The sequence below is a fragment of the Miscanthus floridulus genome, chromosome 8 (assembly GCF_019320115.1).
Source record: "Miscanthus floridulus cultivar M001 chromosome 8, ASM1932011v1, whole genome shotgun sequence".
NCBI classification, from domain to species: Eukaryota; Viridiplantae; Streptophyta; class Magnoliopsida; order Poales; family Poaceae; genus Miscanthus; species Miscanthus floridulus.
The window spans coordinates 182425712-182443625 of NC_089587.1; the positions used below are offsets into that span (position 1 = coordinate 182425712).

The window sequence follows — 17914 nt, forward strand, 5'->3', positions numbered from 1 at the left end:
CAAGAACAGAGAAACTTGATTTGAGCGAAGCAGGTGAGCAGTGGAGCTGGATGGCTTGGCATAGCAGAGGCGACAAGGACAAACAGAGGCAGACATGGATAAGACCGCGGCAGCAGAGACAAGCAAGGCAGGCAAAGAAGTAAATGCAAAGGCCGGAGAGCATGATGCGGACGGATGAGTAGACTTTGCAAATGCAGAGCCACGACAAGAACGAGACAGCGATCAATAGCAGTGCCAGGCGAGTACGCTGCACGCCAGGAAAAATAAACGAAGCTATTGCGCTCTCTCTCTCGTCAGTTCGAGCTTATCAAAATAAACACGTGAGTATATATATATATATATATATATATATATATATATATATATATATATATATATATAGGGAGAGGCTATTCAGTAGCCGGCTACAAAATAAGTTATTTTGTAGCCACCTCCATTTACTATAATTTTATATACTAATTTACTATAATGTCAATACATATTTACGATAGTTGGGTTACTATAACACATGGGAATATTTACCATAACGTTATATTAAATCACTTAGTAAGGAGTTACTATAATCTCGTAAATTAACATAGTAATTATCATAACTCAAAGTGGCTACAGAATAAGTTATTCTGTAGCCAGCTATAGGATAGTAGTTCTATATATATATATATATATCGTTCTATTTATTAATGGATTTTATTTTATTTATAAGAGTTGTTTTTCATGCTTAATATAACAGAACAAACCGTTCGCTAGAATCATAGTTCGACATTTCTAAATATCTTTACGCACTAGGTAATTTAACTTGGGCATTTATTTGAGTCCACAAAACTAAGTCACATGGGATTCGCTTATCGCATCAAGTATATTTTATATAAAAATTCCGAGAACTCATTTCTAAAAAAATTCTTAGGCCTAAATCACGGTGCTAAACAAGCTCGTAACACTAGGGGTGTTACAATACAGTTTCTAAATGCCAAAAGAACACATCGGACATATAAGATACAACACTGCTCCCTTCCCTCCCTGTGCCCACCGTCCCCACAGACAGGGGAAAGAGATGACGGGCGTTGCATGACTTGCGTCCTGTGTGTTCGTTTGCGGAAATTGGGCCCCGTTTGGTTCATGGGAAAAGCATAGGAAAAATAGAGGAATCAAGTTCCTAGGGTTTTATTCACTATAGTCACGTTTGGAACGAAGGAATTGAGGGTGACCTTTCCTTTGAAACGGTGAGCAATCCTCTACTTTTGGAGAAAGAAAACATCCACGCGGAGCCAAGGGAATGTTTCCTGCAGCGCTTGCGTGCGCGCTCATGGGCTAATCAAGCTCATGATGACGGATGCTGCTATTCCATTGAGGAAGAGAAAAATAGAGTTCAGTAGCAACTGAGTGAAGAACGGATAAGATGCTACTTGTGGGGGCGGGGGCCCTCTTCCATGCTTTATTTGTTAGTGAAAAGGAAAAACGTTTACTGTTAATTTTAATTTAAAGCTTTGAGTTTGCAGCTAACTCTAAAATTCCTATACCAGTTATATTCCTGCGTTCCAAATACTGATTCTTATGAAATTCCTATGTTTTTCGATCCTTTGCCCATGCCTTTCCTATTCCTCTTTTTTCTCCTGTTATTGTTCTTGTGTTTTTCGTTCTTCTAAACAGGCCCTAGGTGGCTGACGAGGACATGAGAGACAGCATGCTCATTTTTTTTTCTAAGGAGAACTGACATGAGAGCATGCTCCTCTTTTTTTTGGAAGGAGATCTGCATATCATTTCATTAAGAAATAAAACTACATGCTCCTCATTTTCCTCCCTAATTTCTTCAGTAATCAATTAATTCTTTTGAAATTCTTACACTCCAATGGGCTCTTGACAATTGGAAATTTGGGTATATGAATAAATCAATAATCACCCAGTGTCTCTTACATAAATCCTAAATGCCTAGTCTAAAATCTGAAAGGAGCCCCGGCCTCTAAGCTCTACCCATTAAGCCATCAAAGAATAAGTACAATCGCCCTGAGGGCAAGCCTCTATTGTTCCCACAAAAAGAAAATATAGTACACAGGCAGCGAACTTGGGTCCCTGATCTTCAGTAGTATTTACATAAATTTTGAATTGCTTCTGGCGCTGAATACTAACTATGTACACTAGTTGAAAGTACATGATAAATAGAAAGAGCTCATGGATTGTGTTGTCGTTGTTGACCTGCGCAGATTGCAACAAAAGGTTCGCCGAAGCCTTTGGAGTCTCCACATAAATGGATAACTTACACCAGGTTACAGATCCCATCGTTTCTTCACATTGAAGAGGAAAACGGGATTTCTGAGATTATCCTGGGGTACTTGAAGCATAACCTGAAGTTTTGTTTTCATTGGCGCAGTCTTCGCTTTGCCCCCTTCTTCTCCAACCTAACATAAAAAAGCATTTCATAAAATTAATATATTAGTATATTACTCTACTCATGTCATATGCAATTCAAAGTTTCAAACCATCAGAAGGCCATGATAGTTTCAATGTCAATAATGCTAATTGTCAATGTGACGTAGGATATAAAGGTTTTTTCAATGTCAATAATGCTAATTGTCAATGTGACGTAGGATATAAAGGTTGATCCATGACAATCGTTGCTATGGTATCCTCATTCCTCAAACAACCATTTTACCAAAGGTGCCAACAAGAACAATTATAGTCCCTAAGATTTAAATACTCGGTGCAAAATATGGCCAATATCTTATGTTCAATGTACTCATTATTTTAAGTGCATTCCACAATAAATTGAGAAACAGCAATATCATATGTAAGGCCTCAGGGCTTTGGACAAATGAACAGCAATCCAATACCTTAGCAAGTATCCTTGTTTCAGGGTTCAAACAAGAAAATAACTTGGTACCTACTCTACTAGTATAAGGTTCTCTATAAATATAATAAAGGACATGCATAACTGAAACCTGATAGCCTACGGAATTCCCCCCAACAAACACAATCTTAATATAGCAAAACCAAACCACAATTACTGCATCTCCTTATGGACATTGTATTTTGGTTTTATTCATTTTTCCCAACATAGTGTCACCTTGAATACATTGCGAGGTTGCAATCACCAACAATAAGGAAGAAGTGTGAAATGCAAGTTTTGCTTATTTTCAAACTCATCTGCTTGTATCTTATAACCAAAGTAAGAGATGCTGCTGTACCATACCCAAAGAGAAGCCCATCCGACTCGCACCTCAGAATCATAACCAGCTTTCACTTTGAAATTTTTACCCACTGTATGCTTATAAACAGCATTCCAGTCATCAGTGTCGAAGCTGTAATGATAGCTGAAAGGAGAGGAAGTCAATGTTACCACCGGAAAAACGAATCTACTGCAGAAAGAGGATGATGCATGCAACATGCAGTAGGTAATCCTTCAAAACAATTGCAAGTAATTTCTTTCAACTTTAATCCTGGGAATATGATGACCGTAAGTTCTAGCAAGTAGCAACTGCATAGATAGTAGTGTTCGATAACAAATCATAAGAAAATAACCAACAAAATAGGGGGAAAGACACTGGACTGCTAAAGATAAGCCAATTTTCGTTTGTAGTTATTTAATTATGCTTTGTAACAAAATAGTTAGCAGGCAGAACACTGCAGTGCAGTGTTAAGATCCTGGAAGCTGGAATACCACCAACATACAGGCAGGGCATGTTGCTGACTTTTTAGAATCTGAAGATAAACTTACAATGTATGGCAAAATCTTGAGCGAACATTAAGAATTTAAGTATGATCAGAAGTTGCAAAATGCAAGAGTGCTTTTATCAATAGTTTAAACCCTTCAGGTTTTGTGAAGCAAACTTCTTGTGCAGATAAAGTAATTGAATATTGGAAAAAGTCCATTTTACTCCCCTTAAGTACAGCCCCAAGTCCATTTACCCCGCTAAACTATGATTTGGCTTACTTAACCCCCTCTCTTTCTTAAAACGGTTCATTATTCACCTTTTGCTCTTACGGCAGTCAATGTGCTCCAAAAGCAGGCAATAGACTACAATAAATGCACTCCTACTGCTGGGTAGCAACCATTGTGGAACCAGTAAAGAACAAAAGCCCCCAATAGCACTATAGTGGCAGCTAGTTAGAGAGTCTGGGTTTGTATGAGTGAGATCAGTTTGGCACTTGATCTGTACAATCTCTATAGGGGCGTCACAGTTACAAGCACCGTGGAGATAGAGAACCTTCGCGTACAAGTCCCCCTCTTCCTTGCAATTCCATGAAGCCATAGCAAGATGGAGATACTGCAACTATTCCAATACAGGAAGAAGGTAGTAAACTTGTATCTGATTTGAATTTGCTACATGAGTTTGTGTGATCGATGCGTTGTTTGAAGCAAGAAAATTCAGGGCTGGGCACGTCAATTGATGAAGGTAACAAGACAAGCTTCGTGAAACTAGTTCCTATGTCTGTACTCTGTAGGAGAGAAACAGTCAAACAGAGAGATGAGAGGAAGGAGAAAAGGCCAACGAGAAACGAAGAGTTTCAGGCGGCAATATGTATGTCAAGCACCAGTCTCCATGTCAAAGCCAGCCAAGCTAGCATTCTTGACCGGCAAAACAGCTCAACCCTCTCTCCATGCAGACGAAATCAGTATCAAATAAAAGCAAAAGATGAATAGTGATCTGGATTAAGAAAAAGAAGGTTGTTAACTAAATCGCACTTTAGCAGGTTAAGTGGACTCCAACGATACATCAGGGGGACTAAAATGGAGTTCTTTGAATATTCTTTTCATTGCTGAAGGTAGCTTGGTTTTTCTCTAATGAACACATCATCAAGAAAGATTTGCTAATTTGTAGCAAAACAGATGGAACACAAGTGCAATTCACACAATAGTTACTGGAAGTAACTCGTTAAAGACCTGAAGCATTAACAGTGCAGAGACCTTGTGACGAAAAAAAATGTTTAGTGGATGCATTCATAAATGGGCACAAGATAATGATCACAGAACAATGATCGCAGCCTCACCTCAACTTATCAGAAGGACCAAAACGCCTTTTGAAGCCTATGGATACTGCATTGGAAGGCAATGAGACACTTGGAACTAAAGTTAATTCCTTGTCCTGCCACAGGAAGCATATGAACAGAATCAAACTTAACAGGAAGTCCAAAAAACAGAACAAAGAAAAGGATTAAATAGCTCACCTTATAACAATATCTTAGATTAAGATCATTTTCATTGTACTGAGAAGTAAGAACACCGTCCAAGAAATCAGATTTTCCAATCCCATATACAGAAAGCACCTTCTCATCATCTTCATTTCTCCTCTCTTCTACTGAAACTTGACCAATAGGAAAGTGGAACGTTGCCCTTGGCTGCCAAATAAAATAAAAAAGGAGAAAACTCTTACATTTAACAGGGTTTAGATGCCATATACTATTAGCCAAAAGAGAAACTGATGAATAGTTAACATAAATGTGTATAGTATTCACAAAATCTCTAAAATGCAACTTTAAGATATATGGTACATTGCATGATGCAACTAAAAATAGAAAACATAGAAGTCAAAATGTACAAGAATATTTCAAATAACAGTATAACACAGTCAAAATAGTATTTGAATGGTCAGTGTTTTAATATTACAAACCTCTTTAGTCTGTAAGGAGTAGCGTTTCTAGTATTTCCCAAGGGTAAAAGTGATACCAGAGCATGGATTAACTCCCTAGTTTAATTCCATGACAACGACAAATCAAGATTTATCTGAACGCATAACGATGATATCAGCCTAATAGGACATCTGAACCTTGTTAGAATACCTAAATTATTTGATAAAGGATTAAAAAAAAAATGTTACCAGTAAAGGAACCTAGATACTCACCAAACCACTGTAAGGCACCAAAGATGATAACTCCAGTTTATATAACGGATCACCCAAACTAGTGATCACCGAAACTTCTCCTTGTTGGGCCTGAGAAACCAAGGAAGGCACATTAAACCCAATATATTCTTTTGAGAGCAACCCAATATTACATTGGCACTTCAACTTAGCAAATTTGAATATAAATGACCTAGTGAATGAAAGAAAAAAAATATACTCCCTAGACTATCTCCAACAGGAGACCTATTGCGGCACCCAAACTCAAAATGGGTCGCCAACAAAGCACCTATACAGCAAACCCATTTTTGGTGCCAGGAGAGACATGACCTATATATGAGCATCCTCGCTCCTGAAAACCCATTTTGCAGCTCTTTTGGGTCCTGTTGTTGGAGAACAAAAATGGGTGTTGAATCCTTTCCTGTAGCGCTACCCAAATGTCGAATGGGTCTTATTTTGGGAAGTTTAAGTGCAACTAATATGCAAATATTATTTGCTGACCACTTGTAAAGCCATTCCTTGACTCAAATTTACGGCGCAATACCTTGACATCGTGCGAGGCACGGAGCTGGATGGCGCCTCCGGGAAGCGAGCAGTCTCCGCGGAGCAGCGCGTTGCGTGCCTCGACGTCGTAGAGCACGGAGAAGCGCTTGGTGATGAGCCCCACCAACGGCGCGGTGAAGAGCTGCTGAAGTGGGTCCCCTTCCTCCCCGCCCCCTTGCCACTGGCCCTGCGGGTCGCTCTGGAAGGAGAGCCGCAGCTTGGCGAGGTCCCCCGCGAGCTTGCACGACACCTTGTTCACGAACACGCCCTCCTCGCTATCGTACTCCGTGGTCACGCGCAGGCTCGGCAGCCTCCGCGACCGTGGGACCACAGGCTCCGGAGGTGGCAGCGGGGGAGGAGGAGGCGGTGGCGGGCAGAGGAAGGTGAAGGGGCAGCGCAGCCCGCTGAGCCATGGGGGGAGCTTGATGTTGAGATTAAGGGGATTGGGGTTCTGGGCGGCGGCGGACGCCATGGGGGCGGCGGAGGAAGCAAGGCGAAGCGGCGGAGTTGAAGAATCGAATGCAGGACGGAGGGAAGTGGGAAATTTTCCGGCGTGGGATTCGGGAGGCCTAGGAATCCTGGGTCCGGTAGTTTTTCGATTGAGGACCCGGATTTATTGTTTATTCCGGGCTAGAGCACTGCTTGCTTGCTGACAGGACCTGTTGGAGAGATCAGTGATACAATACAAGTGAAATTATTAATATACCTACTAAGTTTTCTCAGTAACTGCACCTTGGAGACAGAGAGAGTGAACAAGATACTGTTTGGTAGTCTATAACTAGATGTATACTTATTTTGAGGCAAAGGGCATGTTTGGCCAAAATTTGATATACCAAAGATTTTGCAAGCCAAAAACTAGACAAAAATTACCATAAATTTGGCAAATCAAATGTTTGAGTTTGGTAAGTTTTAGGAGCAAATAAAATACTAGCCAAATCACGACTTGCTAAACCTTTAACATGAAAAAAATTGGAAGTGAACCAAGCAAGTCCGAAATTTGAATGCACTCACTCACTTCTAACAATCACACACCTCGCTTATTTCGACCAACATGCAGCCAAAGCAACCTATATCATTCAAAGCCCTCTCTATTTTTCCCAATCGCATAATCACGTAATCCCTCTGTTCTTGAAAAAGAGTTATTATCGATTTCCAAAAGTCACCAACTTTTAACTTTGTTTAAATATATTTAACAAAATGTTAATATTTAGGTACATAATTAGTATTATTAATTAGATCGTTGAATATACTTTTATAATAAAGTTATTTGAAAATATAAATATTACACGTATTTTTTATATATCTATTCAAAGTTAAAAAAGTTTCACCAGCACCATTCAGGCAGTGGTAACGGATGCGCGGGTAAACGAGCGCATAATCGCATTTGCGGCGCTGTGGCATCGAACGGTCCACTGATGAGGTGATCTTGCGCGACCCCGTACGTCCCCTCTTCCCTGCGACCCTGCGTCTACCCACAGGCGGACAAACCACAGCCCACGGCAGGACGGCCGCGAGCGGCACTCGTCGAAGTCGCGAGCTGTACCGTTCCAGGCCGGAGACACCGATAGGCCGTGCGCCCGGGCCCGGCCCGCATTTCTGCATATGCTGGGTGCCTGGGTCTGGGTCACGCCTTCAGGGTCCGGGGCGCGTACCGTGCACAGTGCACGTGCACTCGTCCGATGCGTAGTAGCGATTGTGGAGAGAGTCAAAGGGTGGATCATAGCCGAGCAGGAACTGGCAGAGCTAAAGCGCATGATTTCACCGGGAGAGGTGCGTGTAACATACGAACAACAGTTGTGCATCGTAACAAAAGAGTGGTCGTTCGGGGATGATGACAACTAAAGCAATTTGTTAACGATCGATGGACGCTGGTAAATACTTTGTTTATCCTCGATACAGCGGGCGCCCCCCGGTTTCGTCGACAGATTGTCATCAATTGCATACTCTTACCAGGTACTGTGCTATTATACTGAGGATCCAGCAAATCGTTTCAGTCAGAACCAAAATATCATTATCTAAAAAATTCAGACCCAAAATATGATAACGGCAACTTGTCTTGCTAGCAAGTACTCCAGTGTAGTAATATAAAGAGGCCTGCCCGTCAGAAGCTGGAAGCAAAGCAAGGTTGCAGACCTACTTCTACTTGCTCATCTCTGCAGTCTGCACTCCGCATTTGGTTGCCCACGGACCACGGTGAATGCTCAACTGCTTAATTACAGGTCATTTTGATTCAACCCTTTTTTTCTTGTGTACCATATGCAAGTTAGCATGTACAGTACTACTTCTAATTTTTTTTTTCTCAATACTGTCATTATTTCTGATACTTCGTGTCATGAAAATTGAAAACGCGGTACATTTAATCTGGCAGGTCGTCAGCACCTTACTAGCACTAATGGCCACCAAGTACATCATCGGGTCGGTGGCGGCGTCTTTCGCCTTCGCGTACGTCTGCGGCGTCTATGTCGCCGACAGGAAGGTCCTCGGAGGTGAGGTGCCAGCCACCGGATGCCCGGCTGTCGGTTTAGGGTTTAATAAGGCGGCTGAAGTTGATTTGTCGTGAGAGGAAAATACTGTACCACGACTGATAAACTAAACCGGCTGAAGTTGATTTATCGTGAGAGAAAAACATTGTACCACGACTGATGAACTAGGTTGATACCTCTCACTGCTGCTTTGTCTGCAGGCACGACTCCACGGACCGTAGCGACGAACGAGTGGTGGCAGGAGACGGACAAGAAGTTCCAGGCGTGGCCTCGCACCGCCGGCCCGCCCGTCGCCATGAACCCCATCAGGCGCCACAACTTCATCGTCAAGTCGTCTGAATGAACCGCGTGCTGCCGATCTGCACCTGCATCGTGATGACGATGTAGCTTATCGTAGCTTTGTTACATGGTAGGAGTAGCCAATATCCATGCGCTTTCGAATTCTGTCCCGAGTATCATGTGAATTTGTTGTTCGGCATGAACACGATAGAATGCTGGCCTTTTTTTTCTAAACAAAAGTACTTCTATCATTGTATGGCGACTAAAGATTATGAAGACCTATAAGTATCTATACAACATGCATGTGTGTGTTTTAGAGGATCCATTGCAAATTCCAAAAAAACTCAATTCGGCTTTGCTCATTCGTCTAAGTGCTATTTTGAGAACAAGAGATCAGAACGTCGAAAGGGGCGACTCAGTTCTGTCAATAGGAGAGATTCATCGAATTCCTTGGTTTTGCTTCGTACGAGTCAATTGGATTTGGATCACTTGTTTATTATTGAGTTGCTATTATTTTCTCAATTTCTGTCAATAAAAGGAGGGATTCTTCGAATTCCTTGTTTTTGTTTGGTACAGAGACAATTAGATTTGACTACTTGTTTATTGCTAAGTTGTTATTATTTTCTCAATTTCTGTCAAAGGAGGGACCTGGGGATGCATGACGGAGCGTCCACAACCTGTACATAGGCTAAGTTTTGCAGGTCTGCAGGTAGCCCAAAAAATAGACTATTTACATGTCCACGGATAACCCGCCTTGCAACCCTAGAGGGGTCATTGAATTCCCTGGCTTTGTTTGGTGCAGAGTCAATTCGATGGGTTCGAGTTGCTTTTATTTGTAAAGCCCGGTTTAGTTCAAAAAATTTTCACCCTAAACTGTCACATCGAATCTTGCGGCACATGCATGAAGTATTAAATATAGACGAAAAAAAATTAATTGCACAGTTTGGTTGGAAATCGCGAGACGAATGTTTTAAGACTAATTAGTCCATGATTAGCCATAAGTGCTACAGTAACTAACATGCGCTAATGATGGATTAATTAGGCTTAATAAATTCGTCTCGTAGTTTTCAGACGAGCTATGTAATTAGTTTTTTTTTATTAGTATCCGAAAATCCCTTTCGACATCTTCAAAACATCCGATGTGACATCCAAAAATTTTCATTTCACGAACTAAACACCCCTAAGCTGAGTATCTACGCATTGTTCCATATAAAGTATCTCATATACCACTTAATCATAACACAAATATAGATACATACATGTATGCACACACATCCACAAATACGCGTATGCACTCTACCTGTTTGTTATTCATGGCTCAAAGCATAATACATTTAAATCTTGAAATAAATCAATGAAATATGAACACTTGGGCATGTCGAGAACTTCACTAGTATATGTCCACAAATCACTGTCGAGTCTAAAATCGGCATCAATGTTAGAATTAAAGCCGACGGCGGGGGCAATCGACAATGATGGAGCTCACTTATCGCTGCCAATCCCCACACCTGACAGTCAGGTCAAGGCTAGATCTGACCATTAATTTCATCCATTCAAACTTAAACAAAAGTCACTTTAGTTATAGGACACATTGCATCACTTACAAATCGTGTCATTTCGCGGTACATCACTTAACAAGAATTACCACTTCTAAAAAAAACTCAAGAACACCTATGAACAATACATATCACCAATTCACCACCAATAATAAAACCAAAACTTATGATGTCCATCTTGCCATCATCACCAAGTTTAGGCTTCACATCCAGCTCTACTAGATCACCAATCATGCGGGGCCTTGACTTCTAATATATGTGCAATTTTCCTTTGCGAGCAAAGTTGGCAAGCACTTTCCTATAATCAAAGCTCCACTTGAAGAATATGCATTTGCCTTCCACTTATAAGACTACAAAAAAAAAAGCAAGACCAAACCTGCATTAGCCAAATTATCTCCAAATTCGCATCACAATGAGATAAATTACAAAGAAGCGACAACATATTGTTCATTGTTCACTTCGGAGTTGTAGCAGAGTCCCTCACTTGCGGCGGATGTGTCTAGGTGGCAGTTGGGCTAATGATGGATTAATTAGGCTTAATAAATTCATTTCGCGGTTTACTGACGGATTATGTAATTTGTTTTTTTATTAGTATCCGAACACCCCATATAACACATGATGCGACACTCCAAAATTTTACACCCCGAAACTAAACAGGACCTAATTTCCTTTGCACTACTATAGCACAGACATTTGACTCACCTCGCTGACCAAGGGAGTAGTATACGTAGGGGGGGGGGGGGCAAACAAGGATGAGTCTTCTTTAACTTTGAGTGAGATATTGATCTACTAAGGTCCCGTTTGGAATTTTGGATCCATGTGATTAACTAGTTGACTAGTTTTTAGTCTATAGATCCAAATGGATGAGCTAATGGATGGACTAGCACTTAGTTAAGCCTCTAACTAGTTGTTAGTCCACTAGTTGGCAAAAACCAGCTAATTTAGACTAATTGTGGCAATTAAACTTTTTGAAAAAAAGTAAAAAACACTCCTTCCTAGTCTCTGCTTGCAAGTAGTTAAGGGCATAAATGTCTTTACGTGTAAATAGTACTTCCTCCATTCCAAATTATAAGACGTTTGACTTTTTTGACATCAAATTTGACCACTCGTCTTATTCAAAAATTTATGCAAAATATCAATTTTTTTATCGTGGTTTGCTTTATTAATAAAAGTTCTTCAAAAATGACTTAAATTTGACTATATTTGTACAATTTTTTTAAATAAGACGAGTGATTAAACTTGAGGTCAAAGAAGTCAAACGTCTTATAATTTGTGATGGATGAAGCACTATATATATACATACATTAATCGTGGGATTCAAAGAGCATTAGACAAATTTTTAGTCAGCTAACTATAAACCCGAACAATTAGTTCTAGTACTAATACATCTTAAACATGGCATAAGGACTCAACTATACCTGAGTAAAAGTTAGAGGACCATTTCCAACTACGAAACTGCTGATTCTTGCAAGTTCACCTTCAAATTGGTGGGAACCGTTGGATCGTAATTAGACGCTGGAGATGAAAGAAAGTCACGCTAAAGTCACTGAGTCTGCATCCGAAGAACTCTCCAGCGTTCACTCTTGTTCGTTGTTTCTCTCCTCCCGTTCGCTTGGCGTGCGCGACGGCTAGGGCGACCGCCGCCCTACGCCCTGCTGCCCATGTCTTCTTCGGGCCCGTTGCCGGCGACGGGAACCCACCACACCAGGTATGCTCGCTCCTTCTCTTCCCTTCCTGCTGTGCAAAATTGAGCACCTGAACCCTAACTTAGAGCTATTTAGCTATTTGTATTCGGATCTGATCTAATCACAATTGTGTACATGTATTATGCCTACTAACTTCGATTTTTGTTTTATCACCCATGTCAGTTGGATCCATGGTTTAGTGATCTCTCGCAGTCACAGTTAGAAACTGGAGTTCAGTGTGAAAAATAAATCGATTCTCTGTAGCATTCTTGTGCGTTTGCTTCTCATCAGTTGATAAGCTGCTTAGTTCTTTTCTTAGGATTTCTGATACTGCGATTTCTGTATTGCTTCTCATTATTTAGAGTTGTTTAAATGTCAAACCATCAATTAATGCCTCCCTTGTCTTGTTGTATAGATTGACATTTTCGTCAGCTTTGTATCTTGATACACGTATCTGCTTATGGTTGTCTTTATATTCTCAATATTGTTCAGGAATCGTGCAAACAGTCGGCGCAAGTCTGGAGGTACATCTCTTGCAATAAAATTAGATACATTTGGATAGGCTTATCAGGCACTTGATATGTTTTCCTTCAGCTTGTTTGCCGAGTTCATAGAACGCATAATGTCCCACCAATTTAGTAGTTGATATGGTCTGATTCACGTATATTTTTTTTTCTTTGTGCAAGCTCGTGGGAACAAACAAGCTAGGGTTGCCAGAATGAAGTGGTGGAAATTAGAAGGAGAGGCATCAAAGTCACACAAGAATGGACCGAGTTCAGAACGATGATATACATGATCGCCTAGAGGTAGCACCAATTGAAGAAAAGCTTATCCAACATCGGTTGAGGTGATTTGGTTATGTCCAAAGAAGACCTTCAGAGGCACCAATGTATTGTGGAGTCCTAAGCCAAGCTAATAATATGAGGAGATGTAGAGGAAGATCGAAATTGACATGGGGGAGACAATAAAAAGAGATTTGAAAGCTTGAGATATACCTAGAGATCTATGTTTGAATATGAGTACTTGGAAAGCAGCTATTGAAATGCCTGAAGCGTGATTTGGGGCTATTGGTGGGTTTCAACTTTAGTCTACCCCAACTTGCTTAGACTGAAAGGCTATGTTGTTGTTATTGTTGGTTGGGTTGACGCATAAGGGATCCTACTGTTCACCAATTTAGTCAAGATGATCTGATCCACTATCTGGGTGTTCTGATGTCAAATACTGTCTTTCCAAGGGAGTGTTTGATCTAGCTACTAAAATTTAGGAGGTGTGTCAGGAGGATGTTGCATGGGGTGTTCGGATATTAATAAAAAAAGCAAATTATATAATCCGTCAGTACTCCACGAGGCGAAATTTTTAAGCGTAATTAATCCGTCCTTAGCACATGTTTACTGTAGCAAACATTATCAAATAATGGATTAATTAGGCTCAAAAGATTCGTCTAACAAATTAGTCATAAACTATGTAATTATTTTCATAATTAGTCTATATTTAATACTCCATGCATATGTTCAAATATTTGATGTGACGACGACTAAAATTTAGGAGGACTAAACACCCCCTAAGTTAGTCTGTGAATATGTTTAGAAATCTCCACAGTTCAATAATTGTGGTTGCTCTGCTTCGAATGGACAGACGATTACATAGTTTCAGCTTCCAAATTCGTAAGAACAGAAGGATCCTTTAATAACAAACTAACATTCTTGTGTGAACCCACACACACCAAAAAAGTTACTCAATACATTTACTTGCAACTGTAAAAAAAATGTAAAACTGAAGACACCCGCAACCACAGTATCTATAATTAACCATTTTAAGAGAAAAAGTAGTTATTTGTGTTGTACTTGAATGATCATCACTGGTGGCTTTTCAGAAACCTTATGTTTGCACTTAGAATTTTCTGTTTACTGTATTTTTTTAATGGTTATCACATCTCTTAATATGCCACTGCTATATATTAAGTTGTTAGGCAGTCCTGTTCATCTCTCTTATGAGTTATGGCACTTTTAATCGTTATTCCACCAAACAGATAGGGCTAATTACTCCTACAACAATGATGGAGAGAAGAGTCATGTTCCTTCATTAAAGAACCTTCCTCCAATTGTTCATCATGAAACATTCTTCAGCAATGTTCAGAATGACTACAATCAAACAGGATTAGTGCCTTTGGAGGGATGTTCTGCCAGTGAGGCTTCACAGCTTCTCAGTGACCGTATGTATCTCTGCAAAACTGCACACTCTTATTTTAAAATGTATGTGCCAGAAGTTCTAACTTTTTGAACACTCAGAGGTGCTGCATGCTACTACTGTGTAGTACTCTTACATTGTAATAGGGTTGGGGAGTCACTTCTGTGATAACCTTAGGGGGTTGCCTTCCCAGTGTCCACATACTCAAATTTGCAATATGCAAGACAACTTCTGGAACACCTGTAACCTTTGATTTCATTCTTGGTTTTCTGTTTGTGTGTTCTACATTTTAGCATATCAAGTTGGGTGCTCCTTTCGTCCATTACTATTCCTTTCATTAACTTAGTTATTGTTCACTTATAGTAAGCCTTTATTCTGACTCTGTAGGTTGGACTGCTGCAATGAACATGTACAATGACCAAACAATTGACCCATCAGGTGAGTCCTTCATAGTACTCTAAACTCTACATTTCTCCATGGTTACTGATAAAACAAATATTCCAGTCTTTAATGTTAGAGAAGTGAGAACCACTCTGGCAGTGAGGAGAAAAATTGGACCTTACTAGTTACTTTCTTGTATGTTATTACATGCATGACAACTTGAAAGTTGACATTATATTATTGTGCTTTGCTCCATCTATTGCAGCGGCTTTTAAGAATTGAGAATGTCATACACTCATACTGGGTAGAGGGTTATGTGCATATACTCTGCTGCAACTCATAGAACTAATATGTTCATATTGAGTAGAGAACTAGAGTCCTAGAGATGCTGTAGTGTTATATATAATATCATGCTCTGCAACATTAAATAACAGTAGTCAAACAAAGTTGGGAATCGGTTTTCTTAGGGCATGCTACCTGGAAAGGCGTCTCTTGATCAAATGGGAATTTCAATAGCATGTTATAAATACTATATTCTGGTGAATTTATCATATCAACCTGACACCTCAGATAGATATCTGTGTCCGTGGTGCCAGTGTTGCTATCTTGGTATGCTGTTATCTTGATGTTTGCCCAGATAGCTATGCTGTTAACTCTGCTATCTTGATGTTTGCCCAGAGAAACCAGTAATGTATTCTGGATCTAGCAGCTCATCATGGGGTCACCTGAAGCTTCCTCGTCAGGTATGACTTGGAGTAAAATTCTTGTCGTGATTTCCTCCTACACGTCGTTTTGCTAATTGCTGTATCCTAATTGCTGTCTGGGTCTTATTGGGATTATAGATGAACTTCCTTGAAGAGTTGCGCCGTGCACTGGACGCTCATACAGAAGTTGCATCGCCCGTTGACACCTGGAACTAATTGAAGTCAGCATCTGCATCATTATGGGTTATGACTAATTTATGGAAGGCAGGCTATTGGCCAGGTCTATGTATGTTGTATCTCATCACACGGATGATGTGCCAAAAGGCTTTCGTCTGACCTGCAACTGCTTGGGTTTCTTCTGGAATCAGCATTTGTACAATGGTACCATTGTTACCCCTGGCCTTATAGCTGCAAAGCAGCTTGTTGTAGTATCAGTTAAATGTGGCACCGGATACTCACGCCATTGAAAGTTTGAAACAGCTTGGTTGTATGGTAATTCGAAGAAGACTTGGTGTCATATGTCATTTTTCTCGACTTGGAGTGCTAGAATATTTAGAAGGTAATGCTTATTGAAAACCTCATTTTAACTTTAATGGTACTTTTCTGTGCGCTAAATCACCTGATGTTCAGAGCTTAATTGGCGGATGGTTAAGCGGTAGTGGGAAGTTATGTATCAGATGTTCCGATGGGTACAAGACATTAGAAGCAAGAACAACTGTCATGGTAAATCAAAGCCTAAAACTGCGTAGCAGCAGTAGTAGTAATAGTCTACTGCTAACTGCTTGAGGATTGAGTTGGAAAAGTTGTGTCATGATAAATCAAAGCCTAAAACTGCGTAGCAGCAGCAGTAGTAATAATCTACTGCCAACTGCTTGAGGATTGAGTTGGAAAAGTTGTTCAACTAAGATTCCGGCAGAGCCATATGCAATTCTACATTTTCATTTCCTCTTTTTACTATTGGTTTTGTGATATGTTTTGGTACTATATATATATAGTCAGCAAGCGTAATTAATGTGCTGACATGTTCATGCTTGGTGCGTCGGCATGCTTGCGATATTTCCGTTACTACCGTGCGGTGGAATCGGCGGCACCCATGGTTCTTCAACGTTCCGTGGCAACAGCAGCGACGTGCTCTCCCTCGTCGACTTCAAGAACGCCATCACCGGTGATCCAAACGGAGCTCTGAGGTCGTGGAACGCAGCCACCCCTTTCTGCCAGTGGAGCGGCGTCGTATGCTCCAGCAAGCATCCAGGGCGTGTCACGGCGCTAGACCCTGCCGACACGGCCTGTCAGGCTCCATCTCCACCTCCATTGGCAACCTGACTTCGCTTACGGAACTCAACCTTTCCTCGAAGGGAGGCACCAGCGCCTGGACGTTCGGCCCAGTAGCGCGTCCGGACACAGCTTCCCACCCATACGATGCAATCCACAGGAGCCCGTCCGGCAAGAACGACTCGCCGCAGCCTTTCCACAGAGCGCACGGCTCGCCTTCCCCAGCGCGGCGCGTGCCGGCCTCCAGCTCGCCCCGTCCGCAGCCCCCCGCAAGTCGCGCGCCCCATCTCCCATCCCCAGCGCGCCCCTTCCACAGCCCCCCGTGTTCGCCGCGCCCCATCCCCCGGCGTCCGAGCAAGTGCCACCGTGACTCTCTAAACGTATCTCTGAAACATAAAATACTTAAAACAATACAATATACGTATGACGAAGGTGAAATATTTGAAACATATGCATACAACATATGTGTGAAACATATGCAAGATCTAGATTAAACACTTGTAATTTGCAACATGAAAACATTTACTGCAACAGCTGAAACATTTGGAACATCCTGTTACAGCATGTGTAAAACATATGCAACATTCATATCAGAACGCTTGCAACATAGTCTGGAATAGATGAAATATTTTGAAAAAAGGCTTGCAACATGCCTCTAAAACACCTGCAACATATGCAACATGTGCATTCTACTTTTGCAACATCCATATAAAACAATCGTAAGACCTCTGAAAAAACACATAAAATATGCATTTTCAACGTAGGGGTGGGGAGGTCTGGGCCGGTCGATTCCAGCCGTCGGGTTGGGAGCCGACAGCGAGCGGCGGCGCGCGACCACCATCAGCCAATGTTTACAATTTCGGCAAAATATCACCTTTTTTTTTGCCGAGGACCGATTTTTTTTATATTGATCAAAATTTTTTATCTTTCACTCCAAAATTATACCAAACCACACTAAAATAACCCTCCCCATTCTCTAGTCTTATTAAAACC

The 17914-nt window shown here is 41.0% G+C and overlaps 3 protein-coding genes across 3 annotated transcripts; 2 read left to right on the forward strand and 1 right to left on the reverse strand.

Moving 5' to 3' along the window:
• Window positions 1-1807: 1807 nt before the first annotated feature.
• LOC136470286 (outer envelope pore protein 37, chloroplastic-like) lies at window positions 1808-7976 on the reverse strand. The gene is made up of 8 exons (XM_066468181.1): window positions 7703-7976; window positions 7245-7326; window positions 6376-6952; window positions 5835-5924; window positions 5161-5331; window positions 4984-5078; window positions 3185-3305; window positions 1808-2393 (listed from the first exon to the last, which is right to left on the reverse strand). Exons 1-8 carry the CDS (start codon window positions 7974-7976, stop codon window positions 2262-2264), a joined length of 1542 nt encoding a protein of 513 aa, XP_066324278.1. The 3' UTR covers window positions 1808-2261.
• A 530-nt stretch (window positions 7977-8506) lies between these two features.
• LOC136474211 (uncharacterized) lies at window positions 8507-9387 on the forward strand. Its single transcript, XM_066471812.1, has 3 exons — window positions 8507-8593; window positions 8743-8860; window positions 9058-9387. Exons 2-3 carry the CDS (start codon window positions 8767-8769, stop codon window positions 9198-9200), a joined length of 237 nt encoding a protein of 78 aa, XP_066327909.1. The 5' UTR covers window positions 8507-8593; window positions 8743-8766; the 3' UTR covers window positions 9201-9387.
• A 2886-nt stretch (window positions 9388-12273) lies between these two features.
• On the forward strand, window positions 12274-16229 carry LOC136474212 (uncharacterized). The gene is made up of 6 exons (XM_066471813.1): window positions 12274-12400; window positions 12870-12901; window positions 14398-14589; window positions 14952-15002; window positions 15624-15688; window positions 15788-16229. The coding sequence occupies exons 1-6, from the start codon at window positions 12354-12356 to the stop codon at window positions 15863-15865; spliced, it is 465 nt and encodes a 154-aa protein (XP_066327910.1). The 5' UTR covers window positions 12274-12353; the 3' UTR covers window positions 15866-16229.
• The last annotated feature ends 1685 nt before the right edge of the window (window positions 16230-17914 follow it).

What these genes read in the sequence shown, in the direction of transcription:
- LOC136470286 (XM_066468181.1), bottom strand. Translation starts at nt 7,976, where the DNA reads ATGCAGAAATGCGGGCCGGGCCCGGGCGCACGGCCTATCGGTGTCTCC. An exon ending in TGGTGCCTTACAGTGGTTTG is followed by an intron (nt 5,332 to 5,834) that starts GTGAGTATCTAG and finishes TTTATTTGGCAG; the next exon opens with CCAAGGGCAACGTTCCACTT. An exon ending in TCGGATGGGCTTCTCTTTGG is followed by an intron (nt 2,394 to 3,184) that starts GTATGGTACAGC and finishes TTTTTATGTTAG; the next exon opens with GTTGGAGAAGAAGGGGGCAA.
- LOC136474212 (XM_066471813.1), top strand. Translation starts at nt 12,354, where the DNA reads ATGTCTTCTTCGGGCCCGTTGCCGGCGACGGGAACCCACCACACCAG. An exon ending in ACGGGAACCCACCACACCAG is followed by an intron (nt 12,401 to 12,869) that starts GTATGCTCGCTC and finishes AATATTGTTCAG; the next exon opens with GAATCGTGCAAACAGTCGGC. An exon ending in TTCACAGCTTCTCAGTGACC is followed by an intron (nt 14,590 to 14,951) that starts GTATGTATCTCT and finishes CTGACTCTGTAG; the next exon opens with GTTGGACTGCTGCAATGAAC.
- LOC136474211 (XM_066471812.1), top strand. Translation starts at nt 8,767, where the DNA reads ATGGCCACCAAGTACATCATCGGGTCGGTGGCGGCGTCTTTCGCCTTC. An exon ending in CGACAGGAAGGTCCTCGGAG is followed by an intron (nt 8,861 to 9,057) that starts GTGAGGTGCCAG and finishes CTTTGTCTGCAG; the next exon opens with GCACGACTCCACGGACCGTA.